This window comes from Meriones unguiculatus, chromosome 2 (genome assembly GCF_030254825.1).
Source record: "Meriones unguiculatus strain TT.TT164.6M chromosome 2, Bangor_MerUng_6.1, whole genome shotgun sequence".
Classification (NCBI taxonomy): domain Eukaryota; kingdom Metazoa; phylum Chordata; class Mammalia; order Rodentia; family Muridae; genus Meriones; species Meriones unguiculatus.
The window spans coordinates 180,692,669-180,713,397 of record NC_083350.1 but is presented as its reverse complement, the minus strand read 5'-3'; the positions used below and the strand labels follow the sequence as shown (position 1 = coordinate 180,713,397).

At 38.1% G+C, this 20,729-nt stretch overlaps 1 protein-coding gene across 4 annotated transcripts in view; it reads right to left on the bottom strand.

Annotated features, from left to right (window-relative positions):
* The window catches only part of Fstl5 (follistatin like 5), a 692,962-nt gene that overhangs the window by 208,306 nt on the left and 463,927 nt on the right, over window positions 1–20,729 (bottom strand). For all 4 annotated transcript variants that reach the window (XM_060378450.1, XM_060378449.1, XM_060378448.1 and 1 more), the window contains exon 8: window positions 4,216–4,336. In XM_060378450.1, the coding sequence (XP_060234433.1) occupies window positions 4,216–4,336 (121 nt within the window). The remainder of the gene's footprint in view (window positions 1–4,215; window positions 4,337–20,729) is intronic.

Sequence of the window (20,729 nt, the reverse complement as noted above, 5' to 3'; positions counted from 1 at the left end):
GGATGGGAGGAGGGCTGGGTAGAATAAACCGAATTGGGATCAGGTGTGGAAGAGTAGGAGAGAGAGCATCTCTGGAACAGAGCTACCACCTGAGAGTCTATGGTGGTGCCCTGGGCTGAGACTCCTAGCAGCAGGGCATATGGAGCTCAAAGTAACCATCCTCTACTCAGATGGGACTTCCATTAGAGGGAATGTAACGCCAACCCACCCATCAAACTTTCCATCTAATTTGTCTTGCCTACAAAAAGTGTAGTGATTAGGATGGAACAGTGATTGAGGGAATGCCAAACCAACAACTGGCCCAATTTGAGATCCACCCCATGGATGGAGCCAACCTCTAACATTATCAATGATACTCTGCTGTGCTTGAAGACAGGAGCCTAGCATAACTCAGCATCATTCAGACAATGACGGAAATATATGCAGAAACCTACAGCCAAAAAATAGGCTGGGCTCAAGGAGTTTTGTGGAAGAGAGGGTACAAGGATTAGAGGTGCAAGGGAGGTCAAGGACACCACTAGAACACCTACAGAGTAAACTAAGCTGGGCCCATGGGGGCTCACAGAGACTGAACCATCATCTGAAGAGAATGCATGTTCTGGACCTAAACCCTGTGCACAAATGCAGCAGATGTGCATTTTGCTCTTCTTGTGAGTCCCCTAAGAATGGGAAGAAAGGTTGTTTCTGACTCTGTTGCCTTGCCTTTGGCTCCCTTTCCCCTAGCTGGGTTGCCTTGGCTGTCTTCAGTAGGAGAAAGTGCACTCAGTCCTACTGTGACTTGAGGTGTCCAAGGTGAGTTGGTGTGTCTGGGGGGGGCATCTTCTTCTCTGAGAAGGAGAGGGTAGAATGGAGGGACTGAGCATGAGTGTGGGAGGGTGGGAATAAGAAGAGTTGAGGGAGGGGATACAACTGGGACACAAAGTAAACAAATTGTAAATAATAATAATTACAATAATAATAATAATGGCTGAAGTTGCATGGAACTCATGGGAAACATCAAATTCTCTATAAATATCACATTTGTTAATTTTTATTGCCCAGAAATGAATAAAGTTCTACAAAATGATATTACCACACAAACACACTCACACACACACACACACACACACACACACACACAGAATTCGATAGAGGTGATAGCTGTTTATGTAGAAATGCTTGTAATTAATTCATAAGGTGGTGGGTGGGTGGCCTTCATTTCTGAGGTCTCTCCTTTTGAAACCATATTCCATCTTTGAGAAAAACGTGACATCAGACTACAAACAGTTCATTCACAGGAGAGAATAAACAAGGAATAAGCATAGTACCTAGACACAAATCCTACAACACAGAAACCCATATTTTGACTCAGATCCCCCAAATTCTTAGCTGGAGCTCAGTGAGGGGCTGACTTTCAGAACCTGCTTCAGTCAGGAAGGAGGAACAAGAACTGGTGAAGGGCAACCATGTATAGTGATTCTCCCATGTGACATAAGCTCCCAGCAACATATTCTCCAGTTTGTCTGAAAATGCCAACTGCAAACCGAAAGTCCAGAGTAACTGATGAAAATTAGGGCTTGCATTTTTGATCTTCTAAAATACAGTTCTGAAGCAGGTAGAATATCAACTAGGCTCATTAAAGAAGAACCAAGTCACTAGGCTGAAAGAAGTAGGAATGAGACTGACAGTAAGTGATGTTAAGAGATAAAAACTAATTGCTAGCAATACAGTGAAGTAGCATATTTGTGCTTTAATCACCAAAAATTTGAGAAAGTTCAGGGTACTGGACTTCTCTAGAAGTCAATTACTACTAAAAGGGAAATGAGGATGGGTCTTACTATGTCAGTTACATCAGTCCAGCCACAGGATGCACTAAATTGAGAAGTAGCTCAGGTGTTGTTCCAGTTAACAAGGCCTGAAACTCAACACAGTACACCATTGCTTTGTTTTCTTCACTGTTTCCCTTGGAAGCTGACGTCAAACTTGACCCAGGGCTAGGTTCTTACTGAGGTTACCCCAGAAACCAAAGACTGCATCTGTTACTCTTGTGTGTCAAGGATCATCAGACTCACTGTGTTGTCTAGCTTTATTTTATTTATTAATGTCTCTTTAAAAGAGAGTTCTAAGCCAGATTATTTTTAAGCATAAGAGATATACGAATATCTTTCCCACTACACTGAGAAAGAGCACGTAAGATTTCCCACTGCCACTTAGTAACTGTGTTAACAGAACAGGTAAAGAGCAATGAAGTCTAGTCACCAGACAACTGTGAGGACAAATATATATTTCACAGGTAGTTTTACAGCTGTGAATTTTAAAAACTATTATGCTGTAAATAGGTATGATGTTATAAAATATAGTGTATGTGAAGGAGCGCGTAGTAATTACAGTGTGTGGGAAATTAGGAAAAAGTATTTTAGTGACCTTAGAAAAAATCTTTTCCTCACATTTAAATATCCACACATGCACATATATAATTCAAAATTGCTTTATCTCTTTTCCTACACATTTTTAATGCTCTTTTCTCTCAGTCTGTATGCAGTTTCAATAGGATGACTGCTTCCTTACACTGTTTTGAAAGGTATTATCTAAATTAAACAAAATTATTGAAAGCAGAAGAGAGAGAGATTTCTAAGCTAGCATCAAAATCCCATTTACTGAGGAAGAATTGAATTTCTGATGTGCCTGCCTTCATGTCTGGAGTGCAGTGTCTGCTGGAGACTGAGCACATTCTTGCTTCTTGTTTTCTACACAAGTACTTTACCCCTAGCTACACAAGCTAAACCACTAACCCAAATTTTCCAGCAGTTTACTGTTTCCTTAATTAGTTTCATGGACATTGGCTCTGTCACACTTGCTGTCCCTCTGACTTCTTTCTCTTTGTAATTTTAGATCCAAGGCTCGGGCCTTGGATCCACATACAATCTACACACATTCCTAAAGTGATCCAATCAAGCTTGAGCTTGATTTGATTCAAACTTTAAACGAAGAACCTAAATATACAAGGATGACTGTAAGTCTTCACTCTTGAATATTTGACTTTGCATCAATAATTATCCCTAAATTAACATATTAAAAGCTAATCTCAACCAATGAGAGTAATCTTTCTGCGTGCTTGTGTTTTCATAGCAGTATTTACCTACTTCTCCCCTCACAGATCTAAGACTTGGGTTTTCGCTCTCTCTTGTACTGACATATAACTTGGCAGTGATAATAGCAGGTCTCCTTTTAAGCATCCTCCATACCTGACCTTTACCGTACCACTGAACCGCTAACTTGTGACACACAAGTTAGGGCACAGTCCTTTTTCCCCAGTAACTACAATACATTTTTTTAAGTATCCATTTACTTGAAATAGGTTACAATATGCTACTCTACAAGAAATCCTTTTATAGATTTCCAGAATACTTAGAAGGGAGACACCAATCCACAACACCCTAGGCTAAAGCACCATGCACATAGCCTGATATTTCTTTTATGAATGTGGGCATTCTAATGCCAGGTACACTGTCTACCCCCTCTAGGCAGCCTCTGCTTTGTTTTACAGAGTAGATAAACATTACTTATGATAAAGTATGGGACAGACTTCTAACAATAAATCACACATAGCATTTTATGTCAACTCAGGTGAAATCTGTGATAAATAAAGGGTTTTGATATGTTTATTTTGATTAAACTTACAACCACTCAATATGTGTTTCACATATATAATACAGTCCAAAAACAAACAAACAAACACCAAACAAACCTTAAACCTGAGACAAAGCCAATTTGCCCAGGCTAGCCTCAGTTTCTAGTTAAGGATGACATTCACCTCTGAATTTTTCTCCACAACACACGTATTGGAGTTACACCTGATACCAGGACACAAAAATAAGTAAGAATTTTCTGTAATGTTAGTAAGGGTAGTCAAACAGCTAAAATTATTTAAAATTCTAAATTGCTAATCTTACCAGTTTTTAAAATTCGTGTTTTCATAGTTATTGATATTTTCAACTAAAGCCAATAACTTAAATTTCCTATGCTTTAAAATGTTACTTTGCAACTCTTTATGATGACTAAATTGTTATTAACTTATAGTGTTAATTCACTTGAGGACGTAAAAATAAATGATACTACGCTAATGAAAACAGAAACAAAAATTAGAACCTTGCTAAAATTAACGTACTGAGCAATCAACTGTTAGGTCCATCATCACCTGAGCAAAAATAGCTACAGGAACCCTGTGCTTCTTACCATTCACTTGGAAGATGTGTGTCTGACGGACATTTTCATAGCCTTCTGCGTAACAGGTATAATTTCCCATGTGAACTGTGGTTACCTTTGTGATATACAAGGACCCATCATCACCGAAGTCCTACAGGGAAAAAAAATATATTACAGAGTTGGCTACTTAAGTAGTTATTTCTTTTCAGGAGCAAAACAAATCCATTAAACATTTTTAAACAATTGAAATGTCAATGTAAACATAAAAGATGTTGACCTAACTTAATAGTTACTTAAGATACACCCTCTCTTAAAGTGAGTTATCAATGATAAGGACTACTTTTCATGTTAATTTCAAATGTAAAAATGAAGTATGCTAGTATAATTTTATACTTTAAATGTTAGATGTATAAAGCTGTACCAAGAAGTTATCTTATAACTAAAAATAAATTGCTAATTACATGTTAGACATAATTTACTAATTTTTATATCATTTATAGATGTACATATTAAGAAAAAAAGAATTATTAAGATAGTATGTTCTCAGTGAAAGAACTTAGAGTCATATTCTGGAACAGAATATTTTGCTTTGTTTCATTTTGTTTGGAGACATTAAGATTAAATCATATCCTCACTTATGCTAACCATGAACTCTAACACAATACTAAACTCTCAGCCAGGATTTAATTTTAAAGATCATATACTGGCCATTTGAATAAATATCCATGCTATTTGATATTTGGGGGAACAAATGCGTAGCCATTCCTGAGGAAATGCACGAAAGACTCACCTTTGTTTATCACAACTAAGCCCAAACATTAGCCTTAGAACTGGAGGGTACAAACCAGAAAATCTCTTTATAAATCAATGTGTGCAGTGGGGGAATTTGTCAAATCCATTTTTCGTTTCTCTGGAAAAACTGCTCTTATAATCTGCAGAGTCTTTATTAAAGCACAACTTTCTGACCTCTGTGAGAATGCCTGTTTGTGGGCATTTTGACCTCACTTCCCCTCTCACCTTCGTATTTCCATGACAAGTTTGAATCAATAGCCTGTGCTTGTGCTACTAATGAATTTCACCATCTTCACAGACTGGTGTGTGTGTGTGTGTGTGTGTGTGTGTGTGTGTGTGTGTGTTTGTGCAGGGGGTGGGGATGGCTTCAAAATCTCAAATAGTGAGCTGTCTCTGTGGGACCATTCTACAGTCATCGAACTGTTATGTTTTCATTGACTTTGCTGTACTTAAACATAACATAGGGCTCACTCTGTGTTAGAGTTCTATACCATAGTCTTTTTGGGAAAATCAAATCACAGAACGTTTTTTAACATAACATTTTCTTAAATGTAGATACTAGTTTGAGATCACGATATGATAAAGGACCATTTTGAAAGCAAAAATTGAGAATGGAACAGCCATGTATCAATTAACACTTGACTTTTTGACAAATCATACAGAAATACACACTGGAAAGAAGAAACTATCTTCAACAAATGGATCTGGTCGAACTAGATGGGTACATGTGGAAGCATGCCAATAGATCCATATGTATCACCTTGAGCAAAACACACAAGTCCAAATGGATCAATGACATCAACACACACACACACACATACACACATACACACATACAAACAGATATGCTGAATCTGACAGAAGAGAAAGTATGGAATATTCTTGACATAACTGGCACAGGAAAAGGCTTTCTGGACAGTACACTTGTAGCAAAAACACTAGAAACAACAATTAATATATTGGACTTTATTTGACATTCATAGACCTCTCTCATTCCTCCTTGAATTGAAAGAAGGGAACATCCTCCTCCCTATGTTTCCCAGAGCCCCTACATTCTGTCTGTGTTGAGCCCTTTAAGAAATTATGCACGAGAGGACCTAGAACACCTGCTCAGATGTAGCCCATTGGCAGCTCAGTCTTCATGTGGGTTCCTGAGTAAGGGGAGCAGGAGCTGCCTCTGTCATGAACTTGATTGCCTGCTCTTTGATTGATCACTTGATTGATCACTTTCCCCTGGCAATGTGGTCTTGCCAGGTCACAGAGGAAGAGGATCCAGGCAGTCCTGATGAGACTTGATAAGCTACGGGCAGATGGCAAAGGAAGAAAACACCCCATTTCATTGGCTAGGTGAAGGGTTTGGGGGGAAGAGGAAGGGAGGGTGGGGGTGGCAGGAGTCAAGGGAGGGGGCGTCAATAGGGATATATTTCACAATAAATTGTGAAAAAATTTTTAAATTAAAATTAAAAAATTACTTTTGTGACTGTATGTACTTCTCGGCAGTGAGCACAATCTTCCCTACTTTAGTTGACTCAAATGTTTTCTCTCTAATAATTTTCTGTTGAAGAACAAGTTTGCGGAAAAAATGGGTTCAGCACATGTTTTATCAGACAACGTTTTCTGTGGTGATAACAACATACATAGGCATGTACTCACACCAAATGGGAATTCCTGCATAGATTCGAGAAGTCAGTCAAAGCCCGATGACCCTCAGTACACTTCTACCTGTGGGCACGGGCACGCTGAACACCACTGTACTGTCTTTGTACTACCTTAATGGGCAGCCGTGTAAGTCCCCAAAATGAAGGGAATTTCAATTTGCTTTGTTAAATTCTTTACACAATGATGATACTGTAGACAGCCCAGAAAACTCCTCATGAAATAAAACTCATTTAAATGCTTTATACTAAAGACTTAAACAATAAATGAGTAAATAATAAAATGAATTTCATGGAACTGAAAAGCTTCTGTATAGTAAAGGACAGCATAATTTGGATAAAGTGACATGGTACAGAAGAAAAATATTTACCAATTATACATCCAATTGAGAGTGAATATCTAAAATATACATAACTACAAACCAGACTTTAGAAAAACAAACAACATAATAAATGATGGGGGTACAGAAATAAGCATAATGTTCACAAAAATGAGAAAAGTTTTAAAATTTTAAACGTTTCCTAAATCATCAAGAAAGTGCAAATAAAAACTACTTTGATATTTATCTTATATTTGTCAGAATGCTGGATCAATTTAAAACATCACAGCCCATAGTACCATGATGGGGAGGGTATAGGGAAAGAGAAGTACACATCTATTTCTGATGGGCAGCAAACTTCTACATTGGCTATTTCTCAGGAAGCTGTGAATAGCTCTACCTCAAATCCAGCTATACCACTCTTTGGCATATACCCCAAAAGGAATCAACATGTTGCTAGAGAGACACCTTTTTATCCATGTTTCTTGATTTTCTATTAATAATAGCTAGAAATTAAAATGTCCATCAACAAATTATGGATCTAGAAAAAAAAATCATTCTGAGTTAACTCAGACGCCCCAAAAAAACAAACAAAAAAAACAAAAAACCCAAATGCAGTATGTGTACTCTTATATGTGGATATTTGTTATTAATTGTTTGGTTAAAAGCAATATAGCTACAATTCCTATAACCACAGAGTATAAGTATAAAGGACTAATGTGGAGGGTGAGATCTTCCAAGGAAGGGGAAATTGGATATATAGTTATGGAGAGACCAAGGACAGAATGGAATGAAAGGGTTAAGTGGAATGGAAGATGGTATATGGGAAAGAATGCAGTGAGAGATGACTAACACAGCCAGCCATTGGATGGGTCCTATGAAAACCTACTACATCAGAAGCTTCTTAAAATATCTACAAATATCAAAGAAATGTAAATGGAGTTGCCAAATAATGGGAGAGCTCATGCCATAAGAAGTGGAACTTCATCTGAGTTCTGGCCCAAGGAACATCTAGGAAATCCAAAAAACAAACAAACAAACAAACAAAGAAAATAAGCAAACAAACAAAAACTGTAGGCTACTGTGAACATTCTTGGATGTTCCCCACTAACTGGTGGTAATACCCTGTTAGTATAGATAGCACTTACATAACTCCAAATACGAAAAATTCAAGCTACTGCTTAAGCAGTCTGCACCCTTCCTGACTGGTGCTTACAGTACTGGAAGGTCCTCGGCATGCTACCAGAGGAGAAAGGTAATTACCAGAACAGCTACAAACCCTGTGATCTAAGTGGTTCCTGCGGGATGCGCTGGTGCAACTGTGACACAACGTGGGAGTAACCAACCCTTAACTGACTGGAATTAACTCCCACTCCACGGCATGGTATTCATGCCTGACACGGCTTGGGTGGTCAACAAACTGAGACATAACAGACCACGCGCCTAGGGAAAAACAAAATAATATTGTACTTCCAAATGAACACAGCATTTAAATGACTCCCTGTAAAATTCTGCTATAGCCATAGATTGATGTCTATGACATCAGAAGCAGGAGAAGACAGGAAACAGGACAGAAGCCTACCACAGATGGTCTCTGAAAGACTCTACTGATTGAGGTATAGAAACAGAGGCTGAGACTCAGCCAAACTTGGGGCAGAGTGCATGGAATTCTATGAAAGAAGGTAAATATAGAAAGCCCTGGAGGGAACAGGAGGTCCAAAAAGAGACCAACAGAGTCAAAAACAAAAACAAACATAAAACTGGACCCTGGAGGCCCTGCAGAGACGGATACTCCGACCAAGAAACATGCAATGAGAGGACATAAAACCCCTGCTTAGATGTAGCACATAGTCTCAGTATCCAAGTGGGTTTTCCCTAGTAAGGGGAGCAGTGGCTGTCTCTGGCATGAACTCAGTGGCAGGCACTTTGATCACCTCCCCCTGAGGTGCCAAGGGAGCAGCCTTGCCAGGCCACAGAGAAGGACAATGCAACCAGTCCTGATGAAATCTGATAGGCTAGGGTCAGATAGAAGGAGAGGAAGACCCACTCCATTGGTGAACTAGGGGAGGAGCATATGGTGACTAGGGAAAAGAAAGGAAGGTTTCAGAATAGAGGAGGGAGGAGGCCATAGCCAGGATACAAAGTGAATAAATTGTAATAAATAATTAATAAAAATGTTAAAGATCATCCCACTGTAGTACAGGACAGATATTAAGATGACAATATGTTCCCTAGTTCCATTTGGCTCCTACGTGCTGCTTTAAACCTAAAATAGATTAAATATAATGTAGTTTGATCTCTATGCTCCATACAGCACTGTCTTTTAAAGAAATAATTAAAGAAAAGAATAACACAGAAGATAGTTGAGACATAGATAATGAAAATAGTAAAATGCACAAGAAATATAGAAAGATAGGGTCAATAATGTAGTATAAACAGGAAGGTAAGAAAAAGTGGACACTGCTTTGCCACATGTAAGAAAAGACAGTTAACACAGACTTCAGTGGTTGTTTTAACTTCTAAGGTAGCAGAGAATAAACACCATCTACTTGTTATATATGACACTTACGTGACACATTTTCACTGCCTTTTAGGACATGTAATTATTCTTGGATTTTTTTTCCACTTTGAATGTCTTTACTATAAAGTTTTGTCTCCTGCTGTAGTGTTTGCAAAAGTTTCTGGTTGTTACAAATCTGGTGTGCAGTGAGAACTGGGGATGTCACCTAGACTTCATCAGGTGGGAACTGGTGTACAACTCTTTTTTTATTATTAAATTTTTATTTTTTATATTAGTTACAGTTTATTTACTTTGTAGCCCAGCTATAGTCCCCTCCCCCATTCCCTCCCAATCTCACCCTCCCTCCATCATATCCTCTCTCTGCCCCTCTTTAAGTCCATTGATAGGGGAGGTCCTGCTCCCCTTCCACCTGACTCTTGCTTATCAGGTCTCATTAGGACTGGTTGCAATGTCCTCCTAGAATCCCTGCTGTAATGTAGCCCAAGTGTGTATCCTAGTCAGGGGAACAGAGACTCTCTCTGACATGAACTCAATGCCAGGCTCTTTGACCTTTCCACCCCCCCGCCAAGGGCAGAGCAGCCTTGCTAGGCCATAGCAGAGGACATTGCAGCCAGTCCTGAAGAGACCTGGTATATGAATCTTAGGTCACATGAGTTCTTGCCATTGGGTGGGGAGGAGCACCTCTCAGGAGTCTCCAGAGTTTTCTGGAAACTAAAGTAGAAACCTGACTGTTAGCTTTCGTTTCCTGCTGGGTTAAGTGATTATTGCCTTTCACAAAGGCTGTTTCCATCATGATCCTACAATGAGGTCCTCAACAGAGTGAAGCTGAAGTCACTGCCATGCCCCTGAATTCCCCGAACTATGAGAATAGTAATAATAATCCCGTACTCTACAAAAGCTCAATAAAAATTTCTTATAGTGGCAGCTAATGAACTAAAAACTGATATGCTTTCTAAGAATTGCTATATAGTCATTCTTTTTCTGTTTAATTTTAATTTTGGTACTTTCATGTTGATCTCCAATTTTCAAATATGTTGTTCAAGTTTTAGTTTGTACTGAGTATCTTTGAAAGTAACCTTCCTAGTTACCTTTACCTGTATTGTGAAACTTCATTAATGGTATCAACACCATACATTCAAAAAATGCATTCCCTGAAAGCTGTGATTTTTAAAAATCATTCTCTTTAAAATGTTATGGATACTAGTAACATTCCAACATTTTTATAGCAGGGTCTAAAAGAATATCTGATAGATCAAAAACTTCTTCTGTATTTGTAATTTCTGCTAAAAATACCTTCACCCAGTACAGATTGAACCTAGGCCTCAGAGTGACAAAACAGTGTTTTAAACAGATAGAAGCAGTGTTGGCAAGATTTCTCAGCATGTAAAGAAGATGCCTGCGGTCTAACACGAGTTCCAATCCCAGCTTCTGAGTAAGGGGAAACCTGGTTCACAAAATCATCTTCCAGCCTTCCCATGTGCCCTTCAACACCAACCGTAGTAATGAATAATAATAATAATAATAATAATAATAATAATAATAAATATATATGTGAAGAAATAAGAGAGAAGAAGTAGAAATTAGGAAGGAAAAAGCTGAAGGAGGAAAAAGAGAAAAGGATAAGGGGAGAGTCAGGAGCAGAAAACAGAATAGTCAAGACATTACACACTGGCAACAAAAGTAGAGTATTTCATAAGTACAAGTACAACTATGTCATTATCATATGATATAATATATTAATATATCATTTCTAGAACTTTCTGAAGTAACTGATACTGTTACAGAGGAAATCTCATGAATTATACATTGGAGGAGAACCTGGAGCTCCAACCAAAAGACCTTGCTAAAGAATCACTGAGAAGTCTTCCATTAGAAATGTGGTTTCAAAGAACAGAAATCCATGAAAGAAGTAGTAAAAGAGGCAAACACTGTCTTAAGGGAACAGTGCTCAGGTAGTTGGCTTTTACAAAATAATTTAGAATATAAACAAAGTTTTTTTGTTTGTTTTGCTTTTTTAATTAGATTTTTATTTTTTATATTAATTAGTTTATTCACTTTTTATTCAAGCTGTAGTCACCTCCCTCATTCCTTCCCAATCCCACCTTGATAAGCTACGGTCAGATAGAAGGGGAGGAGGACCTCCCCTATCAGTGGACTTGGAGAGAATCAGGGAGGAGATGAAGGAGAAACAGTTTTATAAAATTGTAGTGAGAATATACCATGTGCATCTATCTGCTTCTGAGATACCTCACTCAGGATGATCTTTTCTAGGTCCTACCATTTACCTGAAAATTTCACGATTTCCTTGTTTTTTATTGCTGAGTAATTATCCATTGTGTAAAAATACCACAATTTCTGTGGGGCATCTGGGCTATTTCCAGCTTCTGGCTATTACAAATACAGATGTAGTGCATGGCAGTTCAGTGTCCAAGTGGGTTCCATAGTAATAGGAACAGGGACTGTCTCTGACATGAACTGATTGGCCTGATCTTTAATTATCTCCCCCTGATGGGGGAGCAGCATTAGCAGGCCACAGAAGAAGACAATGCAACTACTCCTGATGAGACCTAATTGAATAGGATCAGAAGGAAGGAAAAGAAGTCCTCCCCTATCAGTGGACTTGGGGAGGGGCATGCATGCAAAGGGGGGGAGGAAGGGAGGGATTGGGACAGGAGGAGGGAAGGAACCACAGGGGTGATACAAAGTGAATAAAGTGTATTTAATAATTAAAAAAATTGTAGTGAGAAACATTAGAGCTAGAACATTTGCAGAGTAAGAATAGAAACAACTACTGATGATCAAAAAGATCTCATATCTAGTGTGGACAAAGTAGACATGTTTATACATTTATACATATAAATTAAACTCATTATAAAGAAGGCAAATCACAGAGATCAGATCAAGTGAAACGTGTTCTTCCAGTGGTGAAAATAATTTAAAATGATAAGGGAGACGAAGAATATACCAAGTGTTGATGACCATTCTTATATACATACATAGTAAATTCTATAAAATTTGTAAGAATATCCTCACATATTTTCTGGAATTTTGCTTCTCAGTTTCTTTTATTTTTAATTTTCTATTAGTTGATTTACTTTACTTCCACAGTATACACCCTCCCTTCCCTCCTTCTACTCCTTCCCATTTTCCCTCCTTCCCCTTTTCCTTCCCCCCCAAAAAAAAAGGGAGGCCCTCTGCCCCATATCAACCTTTCCCAGCACGTTAAGTCACATCAGGACTGAACACATCTTCCTTCTCTGAGGCCAGGCAAGCCAGCCCCGCTAGAGAGAGGTGATCCAAAGCAGGCAGTAGAAGTCCATGTTAGAAACAGCCTTCCCTCCACTCACCAGGCACCCCACATGAAGACCAAGCCACCCATAGGCTACATGTGTGCAAGGGGTCCAGGTCAAGACTCTGCTTGCTCCTTAGTTGGTGTCCCAGTCTCTGAAAGCCCCCATGTGACTGGGTTAGTTGTCTGAGGTAGGGTTGCTGTACTTGTTTGGGAGAGCATAAGCTCATGCAGGCAACCCAATTTCTATCTGATCTTCTCTAAAGCTTGAAATGGACAAGTATTTCTTCATGTATGTATCTACCTGCACAGCATGAGGTTTTTTTCTTCTCTGGTTTCAGAATATCTTCCAAAGCTTTAGAACTGCAGTTTTAGAGTCAAAATACAGAGTTGTTTTTTTTTTTTTCAATATAAAACTATGCAGAAAGACACACATGGTATGTACTCACTTATATAGACATATAAGATAGGATAAACATACTAAAATATGCGCAACCTAAAGAAGATATACACGAAAGAGGACCCGGAGAAAGAGGACCTCACTTAGAAAGACAAATGGGATGGGCATTGGATGTAGGAGAAAACAAGTAACAGGACAGGAGCCTACTGCAGAGGGCCTCTGAAAGATTCTACCTAGCAGTGTATCAAAGCAGATGCTGAGACCCATAACCTTCGGCAGAGTACAGGGAATCATACGATAAAGGGGGAGTTAATATGACTGGGAGAAGACTGGAACCCTACAAGGACAAAATATATCAGGACACAGGGGTCTTCTATGAGACTGTTTCTCCAACCAAGGACCATATATGGATAGGATATAACCTAGAATCCCTGTTCGTTTCTAGCCCATGGTAGCTCAGTATCCAAGTTGGTACCCTAGTAAGGGGAACAGGGACTATTTCTTATATGAACACAATGACTGGCTCCTTTATCTCTCTCCCGCCCTGAGGGAAGAACAGCCTTGCCACACCACAGAGGAGGACATGGCAGCCAATCCTGAAGATACTTGATAAGCTAGGGTCAGATGGAAGGGGAGGAGGACCTTTCCTATTTGTGGACTTGGAAAGGGGCTGGGAGGAGATAAGAGAGGGAGGGTGGGATTAGGAGGCAATGAGGGAGGGGGCTACGGCTGGGATACAATATAAATAACCTGTGATTAATATAAAAATAAAAATTAATATAAATTAAGTTATTTCACCAAAGACAAAAAAAACCTTAAACAAAATATTTATAGAACAGATTTTTTCTATTAATTCAAATTCTAATATTCTATTGCTACTTTAAATAAAGTAAGGAATCTCTCAATTGGTATTTCAAGTGTGAGGCTTATTTTATGTAAAAATATGAAATCCCATCCTTTAAATAACCTATTTAAGAATTCTCATTTTGCAAATAAAAAGCTTGAAATGTGATGCTGAGTAACTTGTTGGAAGTACACAGACTTAGTCTCAGATGAACCAATTTCTTGTATAATTCTGAACAGGCTTTGTCCTCTGTGGATTCTTCATTAATTCTAGCTTAAATCTAAGATTAACTATTGCTATTTTACATCCACATCAGAACTCTTCTTTATCTAGTGCCACATCTCTAATCTTCCAAACTATTGCACTCTTAGCGCTTTTCTAATCTAAGTAGTTCACCTGAAGTGTGAGATTTTGTTGCTCAGCCATGGTTCAGAGCTATCTTCTGAGATGAGACATTCTTAATTCAGGAACCAAATCATGTTCTCATTCTGAATTTCATTTTGTCGCCACAGTCTCCCAGCCAATAGACATTCTGTAAGTATTTTTCTAGATATTAAATCTTTATGTGCCCCTTCACAATTACAAAGTATCCTCAAGCACTGTTGTCTGAGAAGATTTGATGGGAAAAAAAAAACAAATCATGTATTCTGTTGAGAATATTGCTTATATTCTTTTCAAAGCAATTCAAGCAGAAAAGAACACATGTAGTACATTTCAACAATTCTGAGAATTTTTGTAGCAATTCCACACTGACTACAGTTAATCAAGTAAAAGTAATAATATCAAGCACTTAACAACCAATGGATGATCAGCACAGATCAGAGCCTACAAGGAAACAATGTTCCAGTGTGGCTGTTCAGAAAATAACAGTTGTATTTATGGCCTGTCTATCTTCACAAGCTAGTTCTAATAAAAGGAATAAGTACAATCTGTTGAAAAATAATTTCTTTTCTGGGACTGATACTCCAACCAAGGACCATTCATGGGTATAACCTAGATTTCCTGCTCAGATGTAGCCCATCGCAGCTCAGTATCCAAGTAGATTCCCTAGTAAGGGGAACAAGGATGGTCTCTGACATGAACTCAGTGGCTGGCTCTTTGATCACCTCCCTCAGAGGGGGAAGCAGCCTTACTAGGCACAAAGGAAGACAATGCAGACAGTCCTGATGAGACCTGATATGCTAGGGTCAGATGGAAGGGGATAACGTGTTCAACAAGCCTCTTTCTCCTGGGTGCTGCGATTAGTGATGCATAACATTATTCCCCACTAGGTGGGTGATTTCAGCAGAGAAATAGAAAAAAGTGTATGTAATGAATGAAGAAATCAGTCCATGTGTGCACACTCATTAATAAAGCTATGGACATTTAGGAAGGCTCCAGTACACCTGACAAATACATGCAAAGAACTTAAAAATAGGGCTAGAGATATTATTCAAACTGAAATAAAAGTGCAATCTCATGGAAAACAAACCAAAAATGTTTTGCTCAGCACATAGGATGCCCTTGGTATAATTCCTAGCATCCACACATTAACAAATATATAAAGTTATAATTTCATTATTTAGATAGGTTACAATGGTTAAATTGAAATGCTATAGAAGATTATATTTCTATATATGTAGACCTAAAGACTGCATCACAGAATACCTTAATCTTAGAAGCCTCTAAGTGGTACAAAAGTTTCATGACTGACTTTCAAATAGATAATATTGATGAAAAACTGCATAAAAGTGCACAGTTTAATATTCTGCACTGTTCTTTACACTGTTCTTTTTCTTTAGGAAAAAGACCTTTGTGACCTGATGAGAAGTATTTCATAGCCATTTCATATATATCATATGTATATGATATCAGGATTTATCGCTTAATTTTATGAAACTTTACACTGGATGTAGATACATGGTACAACTTCTGTGGCTCTGCAATCTGTTAAAGTCAAAAGAGAGCCCTGCAGGCCAACTGTCAGGCAGAGTGAATGGAATTTTATGTAAGAAGTGGGAAATAGCAAGAGCTGGAGAGGACAGGAACTCCACAAGGAGAGCAACAGAACAAGAAAATTTGAACACAGGGAACTTCCCAGAGAACCATACTTCAACCAAGGACTATTCATGGAGATAACCTAGAACCCCTGCACAGATGTAGCCCATGGCAGTTTAGTGTCCAAGTGGGTTACATAGTGATGGGAAGACAGACTGCCTCTGACATAATCTGATTAGCCTGCTCTTTGATCACCTCCCCTGAGGGGGGAGCAGCCTTACCAGGCCACAGAAGATGAAATGCAGCCACTTCTAATGAGAACTGATAGTCTAAGATCAGAAAGAAGGAGAGGAAGACCTCCCCTAACAGTGGGCTTGGGGAGGGGCATGCATGCAGAAAGGGGAGGAAGGGTGGGATTGGCAGGGGAGGATGGAGGGGCTTATGGGGGGATACAAAATGAATAAAGTGTAATTAATAATAATAAGAAGAAGAAGAAGAAGAAAAGAGAGCGTGTGAGAGTTTTGTGTTAATTCTGACATATCACAAATATATATATATATATATATATATATATATATATATATATATATATATGTTTTAGTCTGTAGCAAAATTTAAAGACCATTGTGTTTGGATATGTGTATACAAAGTAAAGCATGTTGTTTGTGATTTGTGTTCTAATCTGGAATTATTGTGAACTTTCCAGTTCAATGTGTACTTTTCACTTAATAGAATATATTGAGTGTCCACCCAAAAGGCTGGTTTCATATTATACTTGTGTTGTATGAGGTCATTAATATTTACTATTGATTTATCTTTTAGTAAAGCTGCAGTTAATCCTAAACAGCGGTATAACTAAATCACCACACAGAGACTAGGATTTATTTAGTTAACCTAGAACACAATGCTGGGCAACAGTTACTCCATCTTAAACCTCCAAGCCCGCATAGTTCCTACAATTCAGATTCACCCATTATACTTGCTTTCAGTGATATCTCAGGTCCGGTTCATTTATCCACGTCATTCCAAAACCTTTCCTCCAGCCTCTGCTCTCCCAGCTTCTGCTGTCCAGTGTCTTCTCCTCCTCCTCTGCCTCCCACTCCTTCCTCCCTCCTGCTTCCTTCCTCTCCTCCCACTCTGAACCAGGATGCCCACCCTATCCTCTCCATTGTTCAATGTTGCGGCTAGTTGTTTTAATTGACAAATTGGAGAACAAATGGTGGCACGTTTACACAAACTTGAGACAGGTGATGCTTAGAATAAGTATCACAATGCAATATCTGGATTGAAACCAGATAGTGGGGGAGAGAAATCAGCATTTGAATGAACAAGGGTAAGCTGTATACATTCCAAAATAACATTATACCAACATACTTGAATGTTTATATAAGTTTATATTTCCTTCAACTGTGTCTGGATAATATATCTCAACCTTTTTTGTTGCAGTGAGCTTTCTGAAGAAGTCATGCTACTTTTGTTACCTTTAAAATTTTCAACAGCAGTTTTTTGTTTGGATAATAGAGATTTGAAAACACTGACCTGGATTGAAATACAGCTTTACTGCTGAGAAATTTCAAGAAATCTAAGAAATCTTTGTCTTTTCTCTAAGCTCAATTTCCAAACCTATGACATGGGAAATAAAGCACTTGTTCAATTAACCACAGAAAAACAAATAAAATTGATGCATGGAAAGCACTTAGGGAGTTACAATAAAACCTGTTTCATGATTAGGAATGAAAGTGAAATCCTATTACTATTCTCACATGGAGAATGCTGACGATGCAAGTTCACCAAAGGATGATTCAAGAATCAACCAGGAATCTGTTAAAATATTATAATAGGTTTCTGGAGAATGATGAATCTAAGAAAAGTCAGAGGAGATAGGGGAGAATGGGAGGGTGAGGAAAGAAAAGAGAGAAAGCTAGTTATATTGCAGTCTCAAAAGTTTATAAAATTGTGTAATAATGAATAATCAATAGCTATTTTTAACATTTTCTGCATTTAAACATCCCCAGTTCTTTCATCGTGAGCACAGATGCTGCTCACCTCACAGTCGCCAGTCAGTGCTGCAGAGGCAGCATGCAGTGAGCGTGCAAATGCATTAATCAATAGGGTCATTATAATTATGATGTTTTAGCTCCTGTTCAATTATTTGGAAAATGTTAATTATAAATAGTGTAAAACGTGTAGTTAGCAAGTCAATTTTATATTTATTTCCGAAGAAATGAATTAGTAAAAGCTCATCATATGGTTTTGTTATTTAAATTTTCCAGAATTTCTTATGCAACTATTTTAAGGATATTTATGTCATTATATGTATTATAATGTAAACTACACTATAATGTACTATTTTTCAAATAAGAAATTTTATATTAATGTGTTATTTCATTGTGTTAAATGTCAATATTTTTCTTTAGAGATTATAATAATTAACTTCAATCTCATGGCTCATACAGTTACTTTCCTAGATTAAATCAGTTCAAGTTGTCATGAAAAAGGCTGATTTTTATTTTCATACTTCTAAGCTAGTAAAGAATCCTGTCAGAAAGCAGGAGAGAAGAATAAGGGATCAGAGATAAAGAACTTGCTTTGTCATTGCACAAAATGCATTGTAAACTTGATGCTGATGTGTTTACTCTTGTCTTCAGACCAATGCCAACTGGCCTAGCTAAATAAACAGGGAGAAACTTTTCCTTTCTTGGATGCTTTGGTGAACAGACAGTTCTTTAACTAGAGTCCAGAATGAAAATGCCGAGTGTCTCTGATCAAGAGTTACAGAAAAACAGCAGAATTCATGAGAAAATGTTCTCCAAAAGCATTTTTTTTTTCAAATTAGCTTCTGTGAAGCAGTTTTATATGAGATTGAAACATAGCTTCCTGCAGGGACTCTCCTTAAACCAGAAGATTAACAACTTAAAATGTTCAGGAAGTCCCTGAAATTGACCAGGTTCACTGGCTCTCTCCTTGGCTCACTAAAGCAGTAAAACTCCTGGGAGTAGCCCTCAGCAAGACAAGCCTCAAAGAATAGTCTAAAACCAGAAAAGCTGCCTGGAAGAAGTAGAAATCCAAGAGGTTTAGACCAACTGACTTGGACAAAAACAAAAAACAAAAACAAAAACAAAAAACAAAAAACTTCTCCAACTTGTTGAACTGCCTATAGGCTGTACAGTATGTTCCCATTTCCCAACTTTTATGACTTGTTACGACTTGTTAGAAAACTGGGGTGGATTTTGGTGATGCAGTTAACATTGAGTCATTCCCTCTATAAGTAATCTTTACCCATATTCTCGTAAATAATACCAATAAATTTTATTGACTCACCAAGGAGGATTTCAGTAGTATCCATACTTTGGCCTGTTATGGGCTCCAGATACACTAGCATAATTGTATAATTTATATTCTTTAATGACCAGTGTACTTCTGTCAGAGCAGTGCATATGTATGGGTCAGAATTTAATTTAATTTAATTCCCTATTTAATTTAAATAGAGAAAATTTGAGCTTCCTATGTATTGTTCCAGTGAAATATATACTGGCTTGTTGAAAGTTCTTGCCAGTAAAAAGAAAAAAAAAAGAAAGAAAGAAAGAAAGCAGATAAGATAAAACGTCATTGCAATGAATGTGGTCTAGGGAGATAGCTCAGCAATTAAAATGCCTGCCATGAAGGCAAAAGGATCAGAATTCTGTATCCAGGATTTAGATAGGTGCCTGCCTAGGCATGGGAATACCTGTGGTTCCAGCCTTGAAAAATCAGAAACGGAAGCAAGCTGGCTGGAGGTACTAGCTGTATTGTTCAGATTAGCTTGATTAAGAGAGCTTGCCTCAGTTAATGTCTGGTGATATAGAGGAGGAGCACCAAACAGCTTTAGAACTCATGGAATACTCCTCACTGGTTAGCACAACCACGATGGATATCCCTCAGAAGGACTTCATGCTGTTAGGAAGCATCGCTCTGCTGGTTGCCCTTGCGGTCACCACCTCCTTCACAATATATGAGTTCTGTCAAAACTCTGAGAAGGCTTCCAGCCTCCTGCTGGGCAGTATCACTGGCACTCACGAAAATAATTGATTTTTCTCAGGCATTGATGCTGGAACAGATTAATGATTCAGCCACCGCCTTTGGAAAGAACCTAGAGATGTAGATTGTTTGCAATGACCATTAGCTTTAGAAAGAGAAATAGACTGTTTAGTAAGGTTAGGTTTCAGATGTTTTTGCTAGTGGCTCTGATATAGAAACTCTGAGGGAACAATTTGAAATTAAGAAAAGTACACTCTTAATAGTTGATCTAGGGGAGATTTGAGGTTGGCAAGCAGGAACAATACCCCAGTTAGCACTAGTTGGCCTGTTTCATTGAAGCTAGGCTTCAAGGGGATAAATTTCTTGTACTCATGTCTACCCTCATCTTCTAGATATGATTTAGTAAAAATTACTAATGAGTAGATATGCACCTTGAGGATTTAAAGTAGACATGACTGAGTTCTTTATATAAAAGTTTATATTTATGATTTTAAAAAGATTTTTATAATATTACTTTTAAAGATAATTGATTCTTTCTTTGTGATCCCAAATTGCATCCTGCCAGAAAACAAACAAACAAACAAGCAAAAAAACTGGCTGCAACAGAACCAAAAATCTGTGCCCAGAGGTCTTTTCTGAGATTGATACTCCAACCAAACCAAAGACTATGCATGAAGATAACCTAAAACCCCTGCTCAGACATTGCCCGTGGCAGCTCAGTCTCCAAGT